This window comes from Emydura macquarii, unplaced genomic scaffold (assembly GCF_026122565.2).
Source record: "Emydura macquarii macquarii isolate MOO-44397 ecotype Brisbane River unplaced genomic scaffold, CSIRO-AGI_Emac_v2 contig_2699, whole genome shotgun sequence".
NCBI lineage: Eukaryota > Metazoa > Chordata > Testudines > Chelidae > Emydura > Emydura macquarii.
Window position 1 is genome coordinate 693,334 of NW_027132836.1, and position 26,139 is coordinate 719,472.

Below are 26,139 nucleotides of genomic sequence, written 5' to 3' on the forward strand. Positions count from 1 at the left end.
TTGAACCACTGCTATTGGACGTGAAGTAGGAATTAATTGAGGGAAGTCCTATGGCCTGTGTTATGCAAGAGATCACAATAGTCCCTTCTGGCCTTAAAATCTATGAATTATCTCTGAAATTGTACTGTTTTGCTCTGCAACGTGTGCTGGGACACAGATTGCATATGAGATATCAACATAAAATACAGCATAATTTATGTATGCACTTACGTATGATCCCTTCTGTACTATCCGCATGCTTTGGTAAGTAGTGCACTGAAAGATCACTCTGAAGGACTTCATCTGATGTTGCTCTGGCTAAAGCAGCGGCCAAAAATGAAGGGCAATTACTGAAAAAGAAAAACACAGGAAAGATATTTTCAAATTGATTTCACAAGGTAACTGGCAAGGTGTAATGCAGAACAACACTTACATCTGCGAAAGAAAATGGGATCTGAAGGTTGTCCAAGATTTGTGACAGATTCTTTTTGATAGGTAACATTGCACTGCTGCAGCCTTGAAATGCATTCTGTGAATTTTAGTAGGCTTAAATTTCACTTCCAAGTGCCCTTCTTAAAATCCTTTATGCCTCATTTTGCACCTTTGATTTACAATACAAAACTGTGGCTTTGTGCACACATGTGGAACTTATGAATCACACTCAAATCACATGCACTTTCTCTGTTTGCATTTACAAACCTGAGCTGAAATCCATCCTGTCCAGTTTCTCAGCCTCAGCTCTTGATTCAAATTCTCGAAGAGGGGCAAGCGATTTGGAAACTTTGCAAATGGAGACCTCCAGCTGCTCCTATTAAACACCAGGGGCAACATTTGCATAGCTAGCTAAATCTGTTTTTAACACAGCTTACATAGTCATAATGGACCAGGCCTCATTTGTGTAGCCTAGATTCCTCACTGCATAGGCTAGGTTAAAATTTAGTTATTGAATCTAATTCTAATACAGTTTGACTCATCCAAAATGTCTTGCTGAACTTTAGAAACTGTTTTAGCTGGCATCATATGTTTAAGTACAATTCCTTAATTGATGACCTTTATGGATAGTCTTAACCTCTGTCTATGGAGATGTTTTTATCATAAAACATTTTCTGTATGTTGAGTCAAAAGGGTTGAGGGAATTGTCTGACTAGTAATTAGACAGATGAGCAATGTCAATCTAGAAATGTTGGGCACCCATGGCTGAGAAATCGAAGCATGGTTCCCAGTGGTTTTAATTTTGAGTGTAATCTCCCAGATTCACCTAAAATAAAATTCAGATTTCCAAATATATTTTCAAAATCATAATAGCATATTGCTTTAAACTAGCTAAATAAAACCTCAGAGAATTAGAAAGTTAACCTCCAACTGAGAAGGAATAGAGAGAAACTTCCTCTATGGGCAAACTATCCCATCATTGTGCACTACAGAGTGTTTTGCACCTTCCTCTGAAGCATCTGATACTGACTACTGTCAGCGACAAGATATTGGACTAGATGGATTCTGGGATGGGATAACCATACTTCGTTCCTATCCTATGCACCAAATATGGATTTTGATAGACCTGTCTCTTGAGATTTGAGACGTGCAAGGCAGTACTCAGATGTAGTCACATTTGGACTGCTACCAACCAAAGAAAACCAATTCTGTTCTAAACTGACCCAATGGTAGCTTCATTAATGGAGACAGAATTCCACAAAAGACTTCAGTCAAACCTATTTTCCTCAATTCCTTTGAAGAGACACTTTTACCATAATGCTTTCCAGATACATATTTGACATTGAATACCATTACAAACAGTAGATTTAGAATAAGATTTTATAAGAGATTTGCACAAAGCTGAATCTTCCATCTATTTTAACAAATAGTATTTTATGTTTATATAAAGTTATTTAAACATAGAATTAGAAATAAATACCACTTTTTCCCAAAAGACACATTATCATGAGGCAAGTTCTGGCTCCAAGTTATTCAGAAAGCCACAGTTTTTCTGATGTTAAAACATCAATAAGAGTCATTCCTAGAATTAGCAGCTAAGCATTCTACCCACACAGCTACTCCAAACCTCAGCAATATGTACGCTAATGAAGCATGACTGTATGAGAACATTAACTATCTTAAGGTTGGATCTTCCCAGCATAAGACAAGAATTCAGATCCCGTTTATATACAGCAATACCTTGTGGAAATCTACAATAATTAGCAAGAAGGAAAAACTCTGGGACCTCCTTTATATCCAGTGCATGTAGAAATTGATACTGCAGATAGCATTGTTTGTCTTTAGCTCAGAAGGGATAATTTTTGTCATTTCTATTATTAACTCCTACACATCCCAAAAGCATTGAAGGTTACCGGCATATTCTATGCAGATTCCATGTTACAAGAGAAACGATGATATGTTGACTCCTAAGCTAAAGAATTTTTTAAAATTACATAAGCAGAACCAGCAGTGATGTATAGAATCTCTATCCAAAGACATTATGAAGCAGAAATGTATGAACCCTAGGAAGAGCCTACACAAACCTCAGCAGAAGCAGGAAAGCTTATGCTGTACATGTGTTTGTGAACATAAATCTCTCAGACAGCGCTCACTTTATAGAGGAATGTAACAGAGTTTATGGTACTATGCATAGCATATGAGTTGTTTACCAACCCTAAACTCTTCCTCCCTGCAGTACCAAAGTGGGAGAGCTATGGAGAAAGCATACTTGTTCCTGGGAAAGGAGTGTGCCTCCCATCACTCACAAACAATCCTTCTGGACAACTAAGGAGTAGCACTGATGGTTCATCAAATGGAGAGTCCTGTTAAGAACTTAGGCTATGTCTACACTGATGGCGGCAAATTCACCGCCGTCAGCTCAATTTATTCGGTTTGATTGAGTGGCAGTGAAGACACGCTCAATCGATCTGGAAGTTGATCTATTAAAACCACCTTCAGAAAAAAATTAGCGCTGCATCAATGAGCACACATTTCCCATCAGCGCCGCATAATGGAGACAGTGCGTAGAACAGAAGTTAGTAAGTCGATGTAAATTATGCAAGCTACTTTATGTAGTTTGTGTAACTCCTGTTGACTGCCGCCGTATTTGCCAGTCAGTGTAGACCAGGCCTTAGCTAAGAAGATAGCAGCTACAAGAAAGGCCCTCAAAGACATAAAAAGTTAGGGCAAAAATACAGCAGGAATCTCTGTTCCAATGAGGAACCTGGTTCAGAGGAAAATAAATACCCTGTCATTAGCATTCACACATAAATAGCTGGTTTTATTATTTTACCCTGTAATGGCATGTTAGATTAGAAGAGAGGTGTATTAGAATATGTAGAGGTAAGTGGCTGGTCAGAGCCTTTCCTAGCCGGCTTGCCAGTAGCTAGCTACATGTCCCCACACAATACAAATGTAATGCCTGCAGTCTGGCACTGGAGCTCTTTATCTAAACAAAGCATACATTTCCATTACAATACCAAACCTACACAAAAGCCACTAAAGATGTTATTAGATAAATTAGAGGTTTTAAAGTACATCCTTCCTGATTCTTTGGCAGTGTGGGTGTCTGTACAACACCCACAGTTGTATTTCAACAATCTTGGGATAACTCTGCTAAGGTAATAAGGGAGCTTGAACGTAGGCAGCCTCCATCAATTAAATTTGAGAGAAACAGTCTGAAGTAGGCTTAACTCAGCCCACATACTATAATGATACTTGCTTACCACACACCTCTCCTCCTTACTGATAGCACAGGAGTGATGAATTTCCAAACATTTCCTCACCTATAAATAGGTAAGGCAAATTTAACACTGTACTGCATAAAAGGCATCACAGGGCTTAGACTGGATTTATCAGTTCTGATGGACAAGATGGAGAAAAGCAAGCCAGGAAAAGCTTTTCCTTTATGCAGCTGATTATTCTCTGTTCTAATAATAACAGCAGACTGCCACACAATTAACTGACTTTGACATTTATACATCACAAAGCTTCTTATGAACCTTTCTAGGACTATGCACTGCAAGCAGTGAAATGACCAGTTGGAGGCGTGTGGGTTCCTGATTAGGACAACAGAAATTTCATTTCTGCTGCTTCTGGCAATGGACCTTAGTTGGATTGCTTCTCCCCTACAATGTCTAGAATAAACAGACTAAACAGGAGGTGGGGATGCCAGTTTGGAGTATATTTTTAACTCAATTACACTGCAGTAAATCAAAAATAACACCATTTACTTCAGTGGTTTTACTCTGGATTTATCCCAGAGTTACTGAGATCAGAATCAAGTTCAGTACCTTTGTTTTTATCACAAACAATGAACATTCAGTAGAGAGTTTCAGTACCACTTAATTTAGGAAGATGGTCATCCGCAAAGACTAATTCTTGAATTGTAACATTCTGTCACACTAGATAGTCCTTGTCTAGCCTCACCTCTCCCTGTACATAGAACAGGAATAGAAATTATGCATTAGACTCTTGGGAGTAGCGCAGCTGCTGTGCACTGCATATCTGTGCCAAAGGGTTGCCTCCATCTCAAGAGATTATCCACTGGCTGGTTGAAAATAAAACATTTTGCCAAATCCTAGACATTCAAATTTTATCAATCACCAAATTATGGCAAATAAATTGAAACAGGGAGAATATGATCCAGCAGTTTAGCAGGGGCTGGAGTTAGGATTCATTCTTAGCCATGACAATAACTCAGCATGTGATCTTGGACAAGTCACTTCACCTGTCAGTTCTTCAATTTCCTCATCGGTAAGAGGGGGATGATAATACTTACTATATCTCTTGGAGGTTATGAGAGGCTTAATTAAAGGGTTTGTAAAGCAGTCTGAGATTTCTAGATAAAGACACTACTGAAGGGCAAAGTATCATTCTCATGGAATATATTTTCAGTCCAGCCAAGATTTATCAACCTTTCATACTTTCTTTTTTGTTCTATCTTCCCTGCTATTGAACACCATACCAGAAGCACTGAAGTGGCCAGCCACACAAGGTCTGTAGACAACATTTTTTGAAAGCTCAAGCTTCTCAAAGAAAAAAGGTGAGATGAAGAAAAGATCAAGTTTTTACTTTAAGCTCTGCAATGCTGAGTTCAGCTGCAAGTGGCTTCTACAGCATCAGATATGGCATTGCTGATAAAAAGGCTAGGAAATAATTACAGGCAAAGGGGGCCCCGCCTCCTCTCCCACCACTAGTCAGAATATGTAGATTAAGTGATACCAGTCTCAGGAGGGTGCTTGTACTATCATGATCCAGTGTAATTGACTGTGGCATTATTGATGCAAATAAGACAGAAAATAGGATAAAGTACTCTCATGGCCTTCAGAGATCACAACATTCCATGAGTCAGACCACAAACAAGGGACACTGTAGAGTTAATAGAAATATTAGAAAATATCATCTTTGCTTTAGTCCTTCCACAACTTACCTGAAAATGTCACTCAGTTTACTACAGTACAGAATGAAGCCATTAAACCACAGGCCAAGCAATGTATTGCGTGAAGTTAAAAATGGGAATCTAAGACCAAGGACGTGTGCTGAAGTGAACTAAATACAGGGTATTCCTGTGAGGAGGATAATGATTTATTGTATCTCTGAATCATTTTATAGGAATGACAAGCTAGCTGCACCCTCACCAAGAGACAATGTAAAACGAGGGATGCGATTTCATGAAAATTCTAGCATTAGTTTAGTAGCATTAGCATTTTGTTTAACAGCATTAGCCTGTTGCAAGGTATTTGCAGGAATCATATTTTTGCATGACAGGTACAAAATTCATACAGGTCCCCAAAGCATATTTGTGAAGCAGTCCAATGCCAAGTTAGTATCTCCCAAACAGAGCCTCTTGTAGAGTCTGGGAGTTCTTTAGAGAAGTATGTTAGCCAGTGTCATTGCAGGCTCCTCTGTCATGAATGGCAGAAATAACAGAGCAGAGGGAATTCTTTGGGATGGCAACATCCCCTGCTATTTACAAGTCCCTCTGCTGCAGCAGTCATCTTTTCAATATGTGTTTTAGTGGTCATCTGTAGTTGCACAGTACCAGCCCTGGATTTTCTGTTTCTCTCCGAGGTTCTATGGCTCAGACAGCAATTAGAGAAGGGCAGAGGGAGGAGCATCCTGATAAGCAGCCTGTAAAACCTGAAAGGATTATTGGTGTACCTCAAGCATGGCAGTAGAACGTTACTCCCAGCTCCGTATCACTGTATATTCTCCTCTCTTTACTCACAAAGCAGTAGCTTCATCTTGTTAGCCCACTGATCTGATCTGACCTGTGCCAGCTTGTGGCTTTTCACAGCAGGTGAAAGCTCTGATGTTTAGTTTAAGCCAGGAATCCTGAAGAAATGGAGTATATTTTTCTGACGCAGTGAAGTGCTGAGCTAGATTTGAGCTACCGCAGTGAAGCAGAAGCAAAACAAATGCATCTTTTAAAAGATTGCGTAACCAACGCTTCTTGCAAAGTCATTTGAACTGACAGTGTTGAGATAGCAAAGACTTTTGATAAATCTGTATGGGAGAGCTGAAAATGTGCTAGGATGAGGAAGCTGCTATCTATGGGTTTCACAGACAGTTATCTGATCAAATTCAGGATGAATCTGTCCTTGTAGTGGCAGTGGTAGGAAACTGATAAAAATATGCAACCATCACAAAACACTGCACCACTTCAGTTTAGTTTATAATAATCATAATGTACATGCAGAAATGTCAGTAGTATCTGGTAACAACATTTCCTAACCTTTCAGATCACACTATAACATTCTAGAGATATTAAGGGAAACAAATTGTAGTTTATGAAGAGTTCTTTCAGATCTGAATATGCATGAAATTCTGTTATAACTTTTCCCCTCTTCTGTATTCCTCTCAGCTGGAATGGAAATTTGGGCCCTGTATCTGGAAATCCTGAAGCACAAGTCCTCACTGAGCCAGAGGACTGAAGTTTTTGAAAAAGTTTACTAGGAGCATAGATGGGTCATATCCAATCAGTCCATGATAAATGGAGTCCTGACTAAGGCAATATAGAAAGTGAAAATAAGAAACAAAGAAAAGACGGCAGGCACAAAGGCTTCAAGTGGCATTTGCTATTCCATGCATTTGCTTCTTTAAGCAGCTTTCCTGCTGCTGGAGTCTAGAAAACAATACTCTTACATAGAAGCAAACACCAGCAAACTTGTCATCTGGAGATCTGCTTTCAAAGCCATAGATATATAAAGCTTATGACCAAATAAATTTGTTAGTCTTTAAGGTGCCACAAGACTTTTGCTGTTTTGCTAAATATATTACAGGCACCTTTTGCACATGTCTTCAATGGAATCATGTTGCTTGTGCTTAAAGCTGCTGGGGAAATTCCTGTATATGAGATTTAGCTGCTGCAATAGCTATGACTTTCATTTCACAAAGAACAATTTCAACTTAACACACAATTCCCAAAGCCACTTTAACTATGCAATAAGTGTAGTACAGTACCTGCAAAATACAGTAATCTATTTTACTAATTCAGATAAATTAAAATGATCTTATATACAAGTATTTGATGCCAAGAACACATTGTATATCGCAATCTAGAATACTGTTACAGCAGCTCTGATTTTAAGTAAGGATTTTGCAAACTATTTGGTAATAAAATTGTATACAGAAAATAATTTTTAATATAGATAACCCTTTTCTATTATGTGCTTTTTTCAACGTAGTCTTCATATATAGCTATAGTTTATGACACTTGTAGCTGTAAAATAAACTAAAATATTTATAAAAGAAGTTATATTGGAAAATGTATTTTGTTTATGATTTAATAAAGTAAAATTAAGATAAAATGAAAGAAAATATGGGGTACATTTTCCCTTCCCCTTCCCCCCCCCCCCAAAAAAAAATTAAATTTCAGTGAAATCAACATACCAAATGTTTAGATTTCAACAGAACTGCATTTCCAGCCAGCTCTATTGATAATGTAACTGTTTATGTATTTTTTTTAACTTCACATATATATGCAAAATTTTCAGTCAAATATATATAAAATATAGAAAGCCAAAGTAACAATCTGAAAGAAATAGAAAAAATAACTAGAATACTAAAAACGTATATATCCTGAATCAAAAAGAACTAAATGGACTCTGGTGGACATAAATTTCAGATCAAACCAATGTTTACAGCACAGGAAAATCCTACAGAACTGCTACTGTGTGGATTACAGAGTTGAACAAGGAGAAAAGCATTATAGAGGGAATTAAATAATGTGATTCAGTAATAATTAAGCAAAATGATATAGATTTAAAACAAAAACACAAAGAGAGACCACAGCACAGAAGCCACATAAAGAATGTTGACTCTAAGGTACTATGAAAAACAATCCTGTCTCCATGATTTATCACAGTTGGGCTGGTTGGGGAAGAATTGCTCCAAATGTATGAAATCCCAAATAAGAAACACATTCCAAGAGCCAGATTAATTTTTCCCCTGAACTGCTTTATAAAGGGACAAAAGGCTAAGCCACACCATTAGCAGTGCTTCAGTGGCCCAAAATACAATTTTTTCCATGTGATCCTACGCAAATTCACTGGTTTTGAGATGTTTATTACCAACAGAGATTGGTGGAGCAATGAAAAGAATAAAGCCGAAACATCTGTATGTCTCAGTCTAAAAATCTGCTCCTCAAGTATGTCTGATGAAATTCTTTGTATGGTAAATTCAACAAAGAAAATAAACCGTTAATGATCCCTAACCATCTAAAACATCATTTACCACAAATAGTTCAGGCAAATATAAGCTCCCTCTAAGACCCAGAGGACTCTTATTGTTTCTTCCATTGATCTGTCTCCATCCACTACAATTTGAATTAGGGTCCTTATCACAGTTGGTGGTCAGTCAGCTGCCCAAATGAACTTCTTGGAAGAGGCCTCAGTGATGCTGAAATTATGCAGGATGCTGTCAGGTATAAGCCCCAGTAAATTCAAGGAAGAACTTCTGATACTTCTCATTATGGAAGATGAGACTAAATAAAAATTATGGCAACTGAGTATCAAACTCCAAAAGTTCCAGTGTGTTCTGAGAGCCATCACAGTTACAAAGCTTTCAGTTAAGCAAAGAGACTACAGCAACATACTGGCTAGTGTGTATGTGTACCACAGGCCTACTACTAAATACAGCTAAGAGAGACTCTCCATTAGGTCAAGTGGCAAAAAGACCTGTGTGCACAGAATTAATGGTTCTGGGTTCTATCTGTGTTTTTGGCTTCAAGGTAAATTATCATATCTGTACATAAGCAGTCTTGTGTTCAGCACTACCCAACTTCCTTTTTTCCCCCTGAAACTGCAAAAGTTCTCCTGAGAGTCCCTGGAACCCATCCCTCTTCCTGTTTCTCAATCAGGAGTTTTGGTCACATTTGTTCCTTACACCATGAGTAACATCTTTTGACTTACAAAGGACACCAAAATTGGTGGATTGAGATTAGAGTAAAAAGTATCAGAGACCATTATCCAGATGGAGACAACATGTCCTTTGCACAGAAGTCCCTCCTTTTCATAGGGGAAGGGCAAAAGTAAATGGCTATACATACATCCAAACAGATTTAAGCAGAAAAGGAGCGTCTCTGATCCCTTGTAAAGTTGTGGAAACATGGGGTATGGTGAGGAAGGTTGCTAAACACTGTGTATTATGAAAATTAGTTGTTTTAGTGATCACAAACCATTTATCTCAATTTAAGGATTTGTGATCCTTTATAGACATTAATGAATGAACATGCGAAAGAAATGTGAACGACAAAGAAAACAAGTTACATAAAACAGTTTCTCCAGAGCTGCTTTATGCAACAGGATGTTTTCTGTATGTTTTCTCTGAAAGCTCTTTCTACTTTATCCTAAACCATTCTGGGAGTAGGACAATTTTAGAGATATGAGATTACTTATCTCTACTGAGCCCAAAACATGACACCATTTACATTAATGCATGCTTATAAATAGCTACATAATAGGCCCACCATACAGAACACAAGCCTCAAAACCCAAAATGCACCTTTGAGGAGCTGAGAGTGAGCCACTGTGATAAGTTAAATTCCCAGTATGAACTCTGGAGGCAATTATATGACAGTTTCCTTCATTAAATAAAGAAGCCTACCTGCAAAGTTTGGATTTGAATCCAAGTTTGCCAGACTTTGGAGCTGTTTGGATCCAGGATTAAATTCGCCTATTAAAACAAAGGTAATTCTGCAATACAGAGAAAGGTGAAGTCTAGTTATGTGATCACAGGAATGGAACCTAGAAACTCCAGAGTTCCAATTTCTGACATTGAGATTTCTACAAGGTTACAAAGGATGTCGAATTCACTATAGTTCAGCCTCCCCATTTGTAAAAATGGGCCCATACTTCCCTATCTTATTGGATGGGGTGGTGTAGGGAGACTGGATTGTGGGGCATTAAATAATTAGCTCTTTGTATAATAAGTTTTAAATATTATTACCAATTAGAAAACAAATATAAAGTATTCTAATTACATAGGTTTTATTGGGCAAATACCATATTATGACACAGTAATCAGACATTCAGTTTGTTAATTAAGTATACTTAGGTGCCAAAGTACAATGCGGATCAGAATGCAGAAATACCCACTTATTTGATTGGCAGTTATGTGATGCTTACCTTGTAAATCCACTAAAGCTGAATGGGTGATTACTATGTAATTAAATGTTCAGTTACTTGTAATTAATAAGACAGAGAGAGAGAGTCAAAACTGGAATCATATACCTGAAAAACCAATAACCCCAAACGTTGAAAATTCAGATGAAATGGATCCAAGCCACTCCTATTTTGGATTTTACAAGGGCAAAAATTCTGCCAAAATACTATTTTTAATTTTTACAAAGCACCTTCCACCTTAGTATCTAGGACCTTCTCTGCACAATTTTTTAAATGTCTGAATGATTTTTGTATCCTGTAACAGAAACATTCTTACCAGCATTCCAAATATGAAATCATCATTACTTAGTATGACACCATTCCAAAGGAGTAATGAAATCCATGTATGCATGCACCCTTGCCCAAGTGATCTCTCTCTCTCTCTATGGAAAACTAATGCCAACAACAACAATCTTCTCAAGGCTAGTTCCTCTACTTGACTGGGAACCATTTAAAAGCTCTGTAGGAAGTTAAAGAGTGTCTTATTGATTTCTCTCTGCTTGGTTCTCAGTCAATATGAAAGCCAGCATGATTCAATATCTTTCTAATAGCTCCATTAGCAAATAAAGGAATCCATCCTTCAATCAACTATTGCCTTATTGAAAAAACTAATTTAATTTTATATCTGAGTAGAAGCCAACACTAGCTACAAATTTTATTTACACTGTATATAGGTTTTGGGTTTTTTTTTTTTAAATAAATTATTGATTTTGTCTGTCCAGAACACTGAAATGTCTTCTAAAACTGATGAGGAAATCATTTTTCTGTGTCTGTTCTGGAGATATTTACACATGTTCTAATGAACCAGCACAGAAAATATCTGGGGTAATGTTTAAAAAACAGCAGCTCAGGATTCCTGAATATGATGATTTCCTTTCTCCCCATATTGTTCATGCTGCAGCAGAATTTATTGGAGCAGGCAGGCTTTATCAGAAAATCATGATGGGGGGGAGGGGGCGGAAGGAGGAGGAGGAGGAGAATAACTCCCATTCCATTGATGGATTCAGTTTTCTTCCATCTACCCATAACTGCTTTCCTCTATATTTTTTTTAATATTTATATCTGCAGAGATCTACTATGCAAACTCAGGCTATCCAGATAAAGTTAACCGAGAAGGAGCATTCATTTGTGTGTCTTTATTACATTTCAAGGTTAATCAGCAAGCACAAGTTGTCTGATTGCTAAAGGCACAGAGAAAACTGCATTGTACTATGTCATGTAATTACCTTGACTTCAGACAAATAAAATTAAATGCTTCCTTATAAGGTGTGGAGCTCATCCTATGGTATTCACTGCTGCAAGATGTCACTGAGACAAATAATTGTAGAAGGATTTAAAAGAGGATTAAAGAGCCTCAATCTGCAGCACCTTCTCAAGCAAACAGTGGCGCTACGCATTAGCAAGGACTGCAGAACAGTTCCCCAAGTAGCTCTATGTGCATCATAATATTTACAATTTTGCAAAGTAGGAAAAAAAATCAAACTTAAAGATGTAGACTGGGATTTTCAAAGAGGCTAAGGAAGTTATAAAACAAACTTCAACTGAAATTAACTTTCAATGGTAGTTGGGTACCTGATTTCCTTAGATCCCTTTAGACATCTCAGCTGTACAGTATAAATTTACTACTTGTGACTAGGAAGCAATATTCTCTCCCTTCTTACCCCCTAAAATATACTTCACCATACAACTCTCCAAGTGAATTACAGGGTGAGATTCTTTCTCTGAAGTACTGCACATTGACCACTGCCAGATGTAGGATAGTAGATTAGATGACCAGCAGTCTGATCCGGTATGTCAAATTCTGTTTTATAGATTATTTGAAATCATTCTGTGTTTTCAGTTAATAGGCTTTCAAAGGCAATGTATAACTAATGTAAAGTTTGAATCATCATCATCAAAAGCATACTACAGTTTTGTAGTAATAACAGCTATTTCTAATGATGTATATCGAAAGATCTAAAATCCCCTTACAAATATTATTTTAGCCACACAATTACTCAAAGTAAGTAATTATTATCCCCATTTTACAGATCAGTAATACTGAGATAGTTCCTCTCTGTATTATACTGACTTTCCCAAGCATGACATGGATGATAACCATGTTAGGAGTAGAATTGAAAATTCTACAATCAATATAAAATGTTACAATTAAGCATATAAATCCAGCCAAATAATTATTAACATTGCACAATGAGGTGAACTAAAGTTGCATTTTCAGCCTTACTTCCCAAATGATTGACATTTAGGGTGATCTATTGATTGCAGTGCTGATGAACAAAGGCAGTAGAGGGAGTATAAACTCATTGAATATGCTATTGCACTGGGATAAGACCTTGACTAACTCCAAGTTACCATATGCTAATTCCCAGAGTCACTTGTCCATTGCAGAACTGTAATGAATCTTGGTAGTAAGGTTTTATTTTATTATTTACCTCAAATGATACTCAAAATGTTTTAGCTGCTTTTCATATTTAAGTCCCATATGTATTCTGTTCTACTGAGGTACATTGTTATTTCAGTCATTCTTAATAAATAAGTTGCCAGCAGTAATTAAGTTAACTGAAGTGAATTATTTATAGTGCTAAGGAACAGAAAGGTAGGTAATATGCATAAGAGCTTTGAATTGTTCTCATTTGGAAGACAAAATGTCAGCTCTTAGACATCTTTCTATAGGGCAGAAGCTATAAATGTTCAGTTTCCAATCTCAGTCTAAAGGATTTCCTAAAGAGACAAAAGCAAAAGATGATGAAAATTAATGTAAATCTTCCCTCATTAATAATTACATTCACAGTCTGAAAGGGAGGCTTGAAAGGAAATGAATAACTGTAACAAAAATTACAGCAAAAGTTGATATAAAGAACCAACACAGGGTATGTTTTCAGTATACTGTATTTCAATTCATCATGCTCTGAGATAATACTTAGCATGTCTACAGCATCTTCTCGCTCAAGATATCAAAGCACTTTATAACATTAAGCATCAACGCTCCTCCCCCCACACCACCCCCATTTTCCCTGTGAAGAATTATAGGTAAGTACTATCTTCATTTTATAACAACTCACCCCAAGGCACATTCAGTGGCAGAGATGGGAATAGAACCCAGAAATCCCAACTCCCACACTTCCTCACTAATCACTATACTTAATTCTCACTCCTAATCAATGGTTGTGAATAGGCCTCAACTACTCTAACTGAATGGACTTTGCTTTCATCCACCTTCCCCATTATTGTTACTTCCCTTGGATATGTATATATATGCCTCCTATGTGATTTCTATTCCTTACATCTGACGAAGTGGGTTACAGCCCACGAAAGCTTATGCCTGCAGAAATTAAATTTGTTAGTCTTTAAAGTTCTGCTACAGAACTCTCGTTGTTTATGCACTTAATGTGTGCCTATGCCTTTAAAAAGGCTGCTTCATGAAATGTTGAAAGAGCAAGTGTGATGATGGGAGGCCCCATTTTGCTGCAGTGTGGCAGACTTGATAGTGGAGGTGATGCGTTTTTGTGATTTCAAAATAGATGCATCATGGAGATGATGGCCTTGATTGAGAGTTGGGCAAGCATGCCCGTCAACCTAGCCTTAGACAGTAACTTGGGGGAACATCTCACACCACTCTATTGTCTTGTGGGAGTTAAGACTAATGTGAAATTTGCTACACAGGGTCAAACATGGTATGAAGGGAATAGTGCCCAAGAATGATTAGAAGGCATTCATGCTTGAATACAAAACAGAGAGTAGAATGAGAGCGTTACCACAAAATAAACCTAAACAAAAAATTTTCCTTTTATATTTCACCTTCCATTTCCTATGATTTATTTAAAGCAAGAATCCATCTTTGAAGAGGAGAAGAAAGAGGTTAAAAAGTCCAGGAGAAGGAATATGTTTTTAAAAATCACTTTATGATAGTTCAATCCAGGTGTTGAGGCGTCTGGCATTCCCATCCATCAGGTGCTTGACTGCAAAAACAAGCGATAATACAGACACTGGTTGCCAAGCAAGCTGAAATGACACAGCTCTCTTTGTAGTTCTTCCTCCTGCCCTCTTTCTGTTCAGTTACTTATAATTTGAATTTTGATTTTATCCAGACAGTTGCCTCGAATATTAAATAATATGTCAGCTACTGAATGACAAAGTTTGCAGGGAAAGGAATATAAGATCTGTTTTGTTTTGTAAGCATGGTCTGAGTCTTCAAGACCCACAGTACCATTTAGCTTGCCTGCAGTGAGCATCTATATATAGCTCTTTTACGCACAAAGGTTATATGGATTGATTCTGAATGAGCTGAGGATTTCAAACAAGTCTGCAGTATGTGTTATACAATGTGGCTTCTCTTCTATGCTTAAAGCTGTAGTAGATTACCTAATATTTAAAAATGTGTTCCAAAACATTTACAGCAAAAAAAGACCAATCTACAGACAGGCTCCATCTACTGTTCTGAGGTCAACTGACAGGAAGAGCTATAGCCTTTTATAGCCAGTAATGTTACTCTTCAATAAACCTTGAAAGATTATAAACAAACTATTTCTATTACAAACATCTCAATGTATGACAGGCAAACTCCAGATATAAGCAAAAATGCATCAGAAAATGTCTCCAGGGATCTGACATCAGTCAATGGCCCCACTGGACCTGATGCCCCAAGGATCAGAGAGCAAGCAACATGGTATAGGTCAATACAAAATTAAAATAGAAACATTAAAATCATCTTTATCCCTTCTCTCCCTTTGATTCTTGGCTTGGGTCCAGCCAGTCCACAGTTTAATATTCCCTGGGTAAGGGAATCAAATTGTGTATGTGTGAAAATTTTATTTTTGATTTGTATGTAGGATAAATGAATACAAACAAACAATATTATCTAGAGGTTAATTTGGGTTCGAACAATCAACATACTCAAATCAAAAGGCATCTTCTGCAAACACAACAGAATTTGTTTGAAGCTTCAGGCACAGGGGCTGTAAATAATATGCTACTGGGGGCTGAGTCATCCACACTGATGAGTAGATTCAAAGCTTCTTCAAATGGAGTTATAATCAGCATCTAAGAGTTATTTAGGAATCACACCATCAATTACAATGGGTAATGCATATGCAGGAAGTAATTGATATGCAGACAAAGGGAACACAAAATCAAAACTCTAAAGAGGGAGGCTTTGGAGACTAAATGATAATCTTTTATATCTAGTGTGCTTTACATCCCAAAACTATTTATGATTTAAACACAGGGGTCACTTCAACCAACACTGAAATGTAGCCACCTCTGGGTGAAATGCAGCAATTCATTAACAATGGACAACGTTACCCGCTTTTGGCCAGGAAGTGAAGAATGATATATATTCAACTGAAGTTACTGGATTCTATTTCCTATCCAAATTCCAATTATCAAGTTAGAATGTTGCCAGAACACTGTGTCCAGTACCCTGACTCTAATCAAAAATACCAATGGATTTTTAATGATCACAAATGGCCAGAACTTCCAACTTCACAGTACTCTCCAGAATCATGCTGAGGCATTGATTCAGTCCGGATTCTGAAGGAAAAGCACCACCTATTAAATCAACATTTAATACTTCCTGCTTGAAGCAAAGTGTTCCTTGGAGTGTTCCCCATACCGCGTACTGACCCAATGCAATTCTGCCTAACTTGTATGTTCTGACATTTGGCGTTCCAGATAAAATTTCCATTGGACATTTGTTTATTGAACTCAGTAGACTATGCCTTTCCTTAATACATGAATTCCCAACCTGCTCTAGAAAGATCCCCTGACAGCACAGATCATTTTGGAGCACTGGGAACCACCAATGCAAGTGGCTAGACTTGCTCAATTCCATAAGATCAAGCATCAGAGTCAGAACTGGGTACAGAGATGAGAAATTCCATATGCTGGGATTTCACTGATTAGCCAATTGGTTGATGGGCTTCCTATCAGTCAGTAATTACAACTAAATTAGCTCTGGTCACCAGGAGGCCTCTGCATCTAGTTCTCTGATAGGTATAAAAGTTGAGTTCCCACACTAGACAATTCCTGTTCTAACTGGTACACTTAATTAGCACTCCTATCTTTTACAGTTTATGTCCGCTAAGATCAACTAAATCGTATTGCTAATTTTATTCAAAAGAGGCAGTAGAGATTGTACAATGCTACTACTGCTTCCATCTACTTCTCTGTATTAAGTGCCAATGGCAGCTTCATTTCCAACAAAACCATTGTCTTGTTTGGAGAAATCCTACTAAATGATTATCAGTGGCATGAGGAATCAAAAGGTGTGTATGAATAATTGCATCTATGTTATTATATACAAAAAACTAATGTGAAAATAATGTAATTTAGCTTGTAAAGTCAAGCACTTGAAAGTGACAAAATGCCAGATTTCCTGTTACTCATGCAATAGCTAATTCTCTTCTCCCAGTCAGGAGACTCAACCCAGGCAAGAAAAAATGGGCACAATTTCACAAGGAAATGCCAGACAAGAGTGGAGAAAGAGATCCAGTGATTTGTTTAAACTTCTGCACCACAAGAAGTGCCATGGATAATTTCAATGAAGAATACCTATGGTTGATAAGTATATACTACAGTATCACAAACATCAATCTAGGTGTGCAAAAACCTCAGCTGTAGGCAAGCAAACATACCTTTTATTAAAAAAAATTAACAGACACTGAAAAAGTCAAGTCAAACTACAGGTGTTACTGGCGATCGTTTTCCTATAAAGCATAACTTTATGAAGAGAGCAGAACAAACAAAGGATACTGTTCTTCTTTTTTAACCCTAACATTTCCAAGCTGAAATTAATCCTATAGCTTCCAACTATATTATTCAAAGAATTTGCACCTCCCCTGGAAATACTAAACCAGGGTGAGCGAAAATACATGACAACTTATTTTAATGAACCTGTAAATTCTTCAAGTTCATTGATACAGTGTATACCAAGAATGTAGGACAGCATGAAGGGAATGCACATGCATGATTAGGCAACCAGCATGTAATATTTCTACTCAGGCCTCAGTTTCTGTGTTGAACTTATCATCACAGTCTTCAGCTACCTAATATGGCCTGTTTCACTTACGCACACATTTGAGTGGTTCTGACAAAAATCTTTACTTATTCCATAAAAAGATAAAAAACAACGGACACTGGCAAAATACATAAAGAAAACCTACCTAAGACAGGAACTCTCTGTTCTGGATATTTTCAGAGTTATAATAAAGTCAGACATTGCTAGTGAACAACAAAGGAATTAAACAAAGAGAGCTTGTTAATGTCAGGTTTTATTAGTAACACAGGAAGGAGATTAAAAAAATAATAGAAAAAAGAACAAAATTAGTTGGAAAATAAATTTTATTTTCTGTCTTATTATGAAGGCATTACCAACATTTTTGTTTTATTTTAAATTAAAGAACAAAAATAATCTACAGCCTAATTTCTATTAACTAATTAAAACTCAAGTTTTCTTTTAGTTGTAATTATTTGAAAGTATGTGACTTTGCATCTCACTATTCTCTTATGATTAAAAAACCCAAACATTAAATTGATATCCAGAAATTCTATAATCCATGTTGCCTACATACACCTGCCACACATTACTGTATTGATTATATAGTGCTCAAAAGTGTGTTAGGCACCTCACTATACAAATAAGAAATGTCACTTCTCTGAAGAGCCTGTAGTCTAATCTATAGTTCTAACAATATTTTGCGTGCATACAGTATCCAACAACAATTTAATTAAAACTAACTTCAGAAACTAAAGAACTCAATCTATATGCTCTCATTAGTTATGTAACATGGAAGGGAGAATATATGCAGTGGAAGAGAAATGTAGCAATAAAGAATTACCCCATGCCACAATCCCCTCTTCAAAATTATCACTAAATGAAGTTCCACTCAAATAAGAAGGTGCTCCTTGAAGGAAGAAGAAGAAATCAAGGAATATCTAGCCTGTGTGGCATGTAATCAGTGAATGGTATCAGTAAAGTTTGTAAATGGTAGTGCTGATTTGAGCTCAGTGTTTATATTTTTCCGAGCAGAATTAATTCACCATTTCTGGTCTATGACCCCCCAATGGAAGATTCAGATAAACACACCCACCAGGGTTGGGAATAGTGCCAGCTCAACAGCAACAGATTTAGTCACGGTGCCAATACTGGGGATGGGGAGAACCTGGAGCTACACTGAGACCCAACACATATCCAAGATAATGCCTGAGTTCCATTATGTCTCCATTATGTCTTTGTGTATATCTCCAGCCTGCAGGAGGATTTGAAAATATTCTCCCTTCCCATTGTGCACTGCCACTGGTCCGTTCCAGGTGCATAACGTGGCAGAACTAAACATCAGTATTCATTATTCTTCTTGGTTAAGTGGTCCCCCCTCCATGTATCCCCCTCCATGTAGGTGGTGAGGATATGCAACCTGAGACTTCACTTCAGACGTATACCGAGGTAAAAGAAATCCTACCGACATATTTTTGAAGCCAAGGGAGGGGAGGAGAGGGGAAAGACCAAAAGACACCATGGAAAATGGGAGACAGAGGAAGTTATTAAAAAAGACAGACGACTGAAGGGCATATAGAAATAAATAAAAAATGATTGATCTAAAAAAGCACACCATGAAGGAATTGTGCCATGACATATTTTGAAAATAAAGAACATTTTACAATCAATCCTGTCTCCAAAACACACAGCCAATACAAACTCCACCAAAGATAATGACTCTGGAAAATACAAATAATATAAGTTCTCTGGAAGCACAGTTCTAGATGAAATGAAGTCTTACAATAAACTAGCAATGCAATTAAATAATCCAACTCAGCACAGCCCAGAGTCACAAAGGCAGAGGGAACCAGATAAAGGGGTAGAATAGGTATATTTCCTCAGGTGGAAAAAGACATTTTGTGAAAGAATTTAGACTTAAGCCTTAAAAACAACTATGAGGTTCCTAAGACCTTGACTACTCCCTGAGACGCAAGGTTATGTAGAAAAAAAACTGCACTATAAACAATATGAGTTGTTTTCGCTACATTCAGTTGCAGAAAATTGCCAATATCATCCAACTGTGTCTATCAGAAGAATAGTCAGACAGCACTGAGAATACCTCGGATACAGGTGGATTTCAAAATAAAACACAGATGTACAACAGCACACATGTGAGCATTGATATAATGCATAGAATCAGAGTCTAAAGGGACATAGTAGTGATCAACTGTAAATGTTTAAACTGAGAATATTACTGAACCGAGAAGAGAAAACTGGGGAACACAAAATGCTGAGCTCAGAAACAGTTGAGGAAAAGTTTCTGTCACACAGCAAGAGTTAACCAAAAGATGTGCCATGATAGGAGATTTAGATCTGTTCCCAGCTCTGCAACTGACCTTATATGCATCTTCTGTCAAGTCACTTAACTGTACGTCAATCAGCCTAGCTGTAAAATAGGGATAATACTTAAAAGGTTTGAACAAGTGAAGCTAAATTCATTAATATCTGCAAAATACAGAAGGTGCTAGGAATGGGCTAAGTATTAGTATTATTTACAATACAGACTTCCCAGTAAACTGGAGACACACTTTTGTAAAAAGCCCCACACAGTTCCTCTTGTGGAGGGTCCACAGAATGGTCTTTTCGCAGATTTTGTGACTGGAGGCAGTACAATGTCAAGAAATTGAGTCCCAAGCTCCCCCTACTGCATAGCAGGTTTTCTAGGAGGTGCTTATGCAGAACACCTGCCTGAATGTAGTGCAATAATACAAAATGGAAAACAGAATAGTTCTTTGCTTATAAAAATTAACCATCATATTGCTACGGGTTACAAGCCATAAATCTTGCACTGCATACAGCCTAACCCTCAAAAGCATTTACAATTAAATTTCATAATGCAGATCAGGAATTGCTTATTTTGTTATATGACTTTTCCTCCCTTTTTTTCTAATAAAACTTCTGAAAAAGATCAGTGTTCAGGCTTCTTTTATTTTACTAAAGAATTTGGGCCTCCCCCTCTTAACCCAAATCCTGTACTCCACAGTACCTCAGGACTGTGTCACTTTCCTTTGTTTCACATCATCAGTAAATGACAGTTATTGTCATGGACTAGGAATATCTGAGCACCAGGTGGGATAGACAATAATGCAATTGCTCCAATACTGTGGGCAGTGCGTAGAGTACACTGGCAGAGAGGCAAAAATACAGGTGACAACTTCAGTGCTTCAGTGTAGACACTTCCTACAGCAACAGAAGGGGTTTCTCTATCACTGCAGTAAATCCACTTCCGAGAAGCCAGGTCAACAGAAGAATTCCTCCATCGATCTAGCACTGTCTACACTGGGGGTTAGATCGGCTTAATTACATCTCTCCAGGGTGTGAATTTTTCACATGCCTGAGTGATGTAACTGGGTCGACCTAACTTTCTAGTATAGACTAGCCCATAGATTATTCTAGAAGGTTTTGAGGAAAGCAGATGGCAACTCAAAGGAATGGGAGAGTAAATCACGAATTGTATCACTGGTTCTCAACCTGCAGCCGGAGGGCCACTTCTGGCCCAATCAGTGCACAGCTGCGGCCCATGTGACATCTTCAGGGCCATACAGGTAGTATATATATTGCACGGATGCAGCCCACATAACACAGAGAGAACTGCATATGTGGCCCACAATGTAAATAGGTTGAGAAGCACTGATCTAGATTTTTGCTGGACTCACTGCAAATTAAAGATCATGGGCTTGATCCTGCAACACACTTTGCAGAGTTGAAGGTATTCAGAACCTTGCAAGAGAAACTTAGCTCCTTGCAGCACTAGCCCCAATTTTGCCCTCTGTTACACTAGAGTAAATCCATAAGAACAGCCATACTAGGTCATGGTCCATCTATCCCAGTATCCTGTCTTCTGACATTGGCTGATGCCGGGTGCTAGAGAGGGAATGAATAGAACAGGTGATCATCAAGTGATCCAGAACAACTTCACTGTTGTCAAAGGAGCTGTTCCAGATTTACACCAGTGCAACAAGGCACAACTGGCCCCACTATCATCTTTAATGTCTGTACATAGCTGCTGTTTTTCTATTTCAAAACCAAACACTGAGGAAAAAAAGCAACTTAAATTAGATTAATAAACTACAGCAAAGTCAAATAAGAAGGAATGCACAGGCAGCAATGTGAACTCCCTCAGAGATCAGAGAAGTTAAACAAGTATAACATTGTAGGGCTTTGTTATAAAACAATAGCAGACTAATGATAAAACCTTACCCTTTTAGCAAAGCTGTTTGCATTTTCTGATGCTCAGTCTGCTCCTTCAGATCAGGGTTAGGTTATATAATCAGGACATGCCAGATTTCTCCTCAAATGACTCATTTTTGTATTACATTTTATTAGTGCTAAAGAAAGCTATAAAAACTGCTCATCCTTAAACAAAAAATAAAGCTGGAACTTCAGGTTATGAAACCCACTCAAGATACTTGCGTATGGATAGGGTGGTGGTGGAAGGAAGGTGGTTATGACGATGAAAGAGATTCACATACTCAAGACAATAGAGATGGAAAACAATGCACATTTGATAAGAACACAAATTCCCCTCCCCCATAGACATCCTCCTCGGCTCCGCTGTTAAAATTCAAGACAGGATGCCGTTTCTTACCCAAAGGACAGACTGTGACAAAGAATTCTGAAAAATCTCATCCAGGAAAACTACCTTGTTTAAGAAAACTTATTTAGGAAAACTAACCCTTGTTTATAGCTAGATATTAATTTCATGATATTTAGCATAGGCTTATTATGTACAGTGCAATACTTCACTTTACATATATCTTCTGCCATGTAGCTATGAGTCACCATCGATTCGTTATATCAGGAAAAATGTAAGCTTAATTTAGAAGACTCAGAAGAGCTTATTGTTATGGGCTGGGAAGAACCTAGTTCTGGGTTGAGTTGATGCCTCATTGAGAATTGGTAAGTGTGAATTCACCCTTCAATTAACACAGAAAGCATAAATTCCACCTAAGACAAAAGGCATATGTGAACCTGCATAGGAGCTTTTGGCTGAGTATTGTTTTGGATAGGTGTGTGGGAAGAGAGATCACATAGAAACTGACATCAGACTGAAACCTCGTCTACACTAGAATTTACTTTGGAATAATTTACAGCGTTCAGGGGTGTGGATAATCCACACTCTTAAGTGACGTAAATTATACTGACCTAAGCCCCAGTATAGACAGTGCTATGTTGGTGGGAGAGCTTTTCCTGCTGACATAGCTACTGCCTCTCATGGGAGGTGGAGTAATTATGTCAACAGGAGAGTTCTCTCTGTCACCTTAGAGCATCTTCACTAGAAGTGCTACAGCAGTGCAGCTGGACCACTGTAGTGCATCTAGTGCAGACATAGCATGGTGTTTGACCATGGAAGAAACCTAGGAAGAGGTTTTTGGGTCAGGAGTGCAAGCTGAAAAAAGTGCTTTTGTTCTTGGTGCTGTGAACAAAAGAAACTATTTCCTGATTTTTTTGTTCCATCTGCATTCAGAGACACAGGACTTTGTACATTATTTGTAAAGGAACAAGACTGCATGAAAGAAATACTTGAATATCACCAATTCTAAACCCAAGTGGAACACCCAAAGGCCCCCAAAACTTTGATAAGCTGCTCAGGTCAAAAAGAGATAATATTATACTTTTCTTTCAAGTCTCTCATCCAGTGAGGCTGAGCCTATAAAGTTTCTGGCAATTGTCTCACACGATTTTTTTCACATTTTTTTTAATAAAGAAAACTGCAGAAATGCTATCACTCAAACTCTCTGCATCACAGCAGACAGCCATCGTCTGGAACTCAAGGAAAAAGGGGCTCCACTTTAGACTATGAAGTTTAGATCTTTGGTCATTGAATAGAGGATGGTTTCAGGGAGCACAGGCACTAAGGGTTTCATAGAATCATAGAACAAGAGGGCTAGAAAGGATTACAGAGGTCTTTACACGGGATTTTAAACCAGATTAAGTTGAGGTAATATGATTTCAAAATGCTTGCACAACTCATTATAGCACACTCACTCAGCTTTTATCACAATCCCTGGAATCCTCTTTCGAAGTGAACTAACTTTGCTGTGAATCCACATTCAGTGCTGCTGTGTATTGCTTTGCCAGTCCTCCAATAGCTATCCCACACTGCTTTGTGGGCAATCATTACTGACCTGTCTGTTTACCTGTATGCCCTCTGCTCTGGTGTCAAGTTGACTGGATGTCCCAAACTGTTTTATACTGTTCAGTCACTGGGTGGTGCTGTGTATAAAACACCTTATTTAAATGAACCTCAGCCATACCAGATGATGAACACATCCAGTGTGTATAAGCAAGCTCTGTAGCCAGTCCATATCTGATACAGAAGTACATGATAGTCCATTCCCACATTTAAAAGCAGGCTCAAGGCTCATTTGTTCCTGGGTTCAAGTACATCAGAATTGTTCCAATCTTACTCCAGAAGACCTACGACATGCCTCAAGCAGCCACTCAGAGTCATGCTGAGACCCTGAATCTCACCAACATCTGGGGAGAAGTGTCAGTACAGGAAACTCTTGTGGCCAGCCACTGGAATAAAGACCTTTTTGTGGACACTGCTAAGCAGATGTGTGTGACAGGACACCAACCAGTCCCAGATAAAGAACAAACTGCTCAGGAGGACCTATATTAAAACCAAGAATGCCAGGAAAAAGTCAGGCTAGTCACCTGCCTCAATGTATCATCCAGCCTCAGGACAGCCTAAAGGGGATGTAGAGGGCTTACTATCCAGCTTCCTTCCAGGTGCCCCCAAAACTTCAAAGCCAGACCAGGAATGCAATTCCCAATTCCCTCCCGACCAATCAGGAACATAATTCCCAACCTACCCCAACCCCAGGCCTCCAAGGTATAATGGCAAAGCCAAACAGTATATTCTACACAGACCAAAATCCAAGTGCACATACCATTTACCATCTCTGAGGTTACCCCCAAGACTGGGAGAAATCTCAGAGAGGTAAAGTTAGACATGCATATAAAAAAAGATATCACAGCATCTCTAGAATATGAACAATAACCAGTTGTGTTTTATTTTAATACTGCTACAGCCATGGCACATGCACCACTCAGACCCTCAAGACCTTTATCAATGGCAGAGTGCCTGGCTAACTTGAGGGGGAAAAGAGCAGGAAATGTATGATGAAATGTTTATGGACATTATTGCAAAATCCCTCCACTGTGTCGTCGTCATCCTCCTCCCCCCCCAAAAAAAAAAATAGTGGAGAGGTGGGGACAGTATTTGAGAACGGAGAGGAAAACAGAAATGTGGCTCCCCAGAGAAATTGTGAGTGGCCAAGGACAATATGGCAGTTTCCACTTAGCTGTTTCCAATTTTGTATTGGAAAACTTACTAGCTACTCAAACTGCTGAGCAAGTTTCTTCTCCTCAGCCTCCCACACCCATCATTGAGGCTTTCTCCTTTACTCTCACAAATATTATGCAAAATACAACATGCTGCTATAATCTTTGGCACATTTTTTCTGTACCTTCCAATCTATTCCACAAACAGCATGAACTTTCTTTCAAGAGACCAAGTTCACACACTCCACTACAATTCTGCAACACTGAGGCAGTAGTTAAGCAGTTCCTTCCTTCTGTCCAAGCAGCCTGTGAGTGGTTTAATTAAACAGGAAAGCTGAGACTACACCGGGTCTCCCAGGATAACCGGAGCAATGTCCAAACCATTAATGTCCACTAAGGTAAACAGAGCTGTTCTGAAAGATCCTAGCATCATGGACCCTTCCAGGCCACCCTGCATTTATGTCAGTAAACCTGTGATGGCGGTCACCCAGCCCTTGGAGCAACTCTTTCTGTTTATAAGCCTGATGGGGGGCACATTGTAGGGCAAATTGTGTCCCATCAATTGCTCCAATACAGTTTGGGAAGCCCATCAGTGCAAAGCAATGATAGTGGATTTCTTTTGTAGATTAGATAACCCCAACATGGCAAAGAGCAAGACAAACATTCTCTCTCTTTCTCTCTCCAGTATTTCCCTTACCCAACCCACCCAGTAAATTAATTAATCCAGGGGCATTTTAGGTCTGTGCTGCCAGATTCCTGTGACGTTGATTACTAATAGAGAGGATCTTTCATGATTATCCCAGGACACCCTGCTGGGACAGACTGTCTTCCTCTAACAGGAGTTGCTGTGACCTGAGGATGCAGAGAATATATTGGGAGAGGTGAAATGGGAGGGATGTGAATGGAAAGGAAATGGAGGCAGTAAGAGCATTAAATCTTGGCAGTCATTCTGAATGTTTCACTAGTTCACTCTATTACATCTTCAGAGTTTAATAGACATTTTATTTGCAACAGCAGATGGGATTGTAATTTTTTTAAGAGTCAAAGCAGCCCGCCTAACTTCCATAAAAATATAAGAAGATGCATTTTTCCTGTTAGGTATTACATGTATTTATTACTATTTACTTTCCAGATTAATCTCTTAGTAAGCAAGAGGATCCCCAGAGACACAGGTCTTTTCCATCTCAAACTAATATGATT

The 26,139-nt window shown here is 38.2% G+C and overlaps 1 protein-coding gene across 3 annotated transcripts in view; it reads right to left on the reverse strand.

Annotated features, from left to right (window-relative positions):
• Window positions 1–26,139, reverse strand: part of PPM1E (protein phosphatase, Mg2+/Mn2+ dependent 1E) — a 97,910-nt gene that overhangs the window by 20,950 nt on the left and 50,821 nt on the right. For all 3 annotated transcript variants that reach the window (XM_067565778.1, XM_067565777.1, XM_067565779.1), the window contains exon 2: window positions 211–329. In XM_067565778.1, the coding sequence (XP_067421879.1) occupies window positions 211–329 (119 nt within the window). The remainder of the gene's footprint in view (window positions 1–210; window positions 330–26,139) is intronic.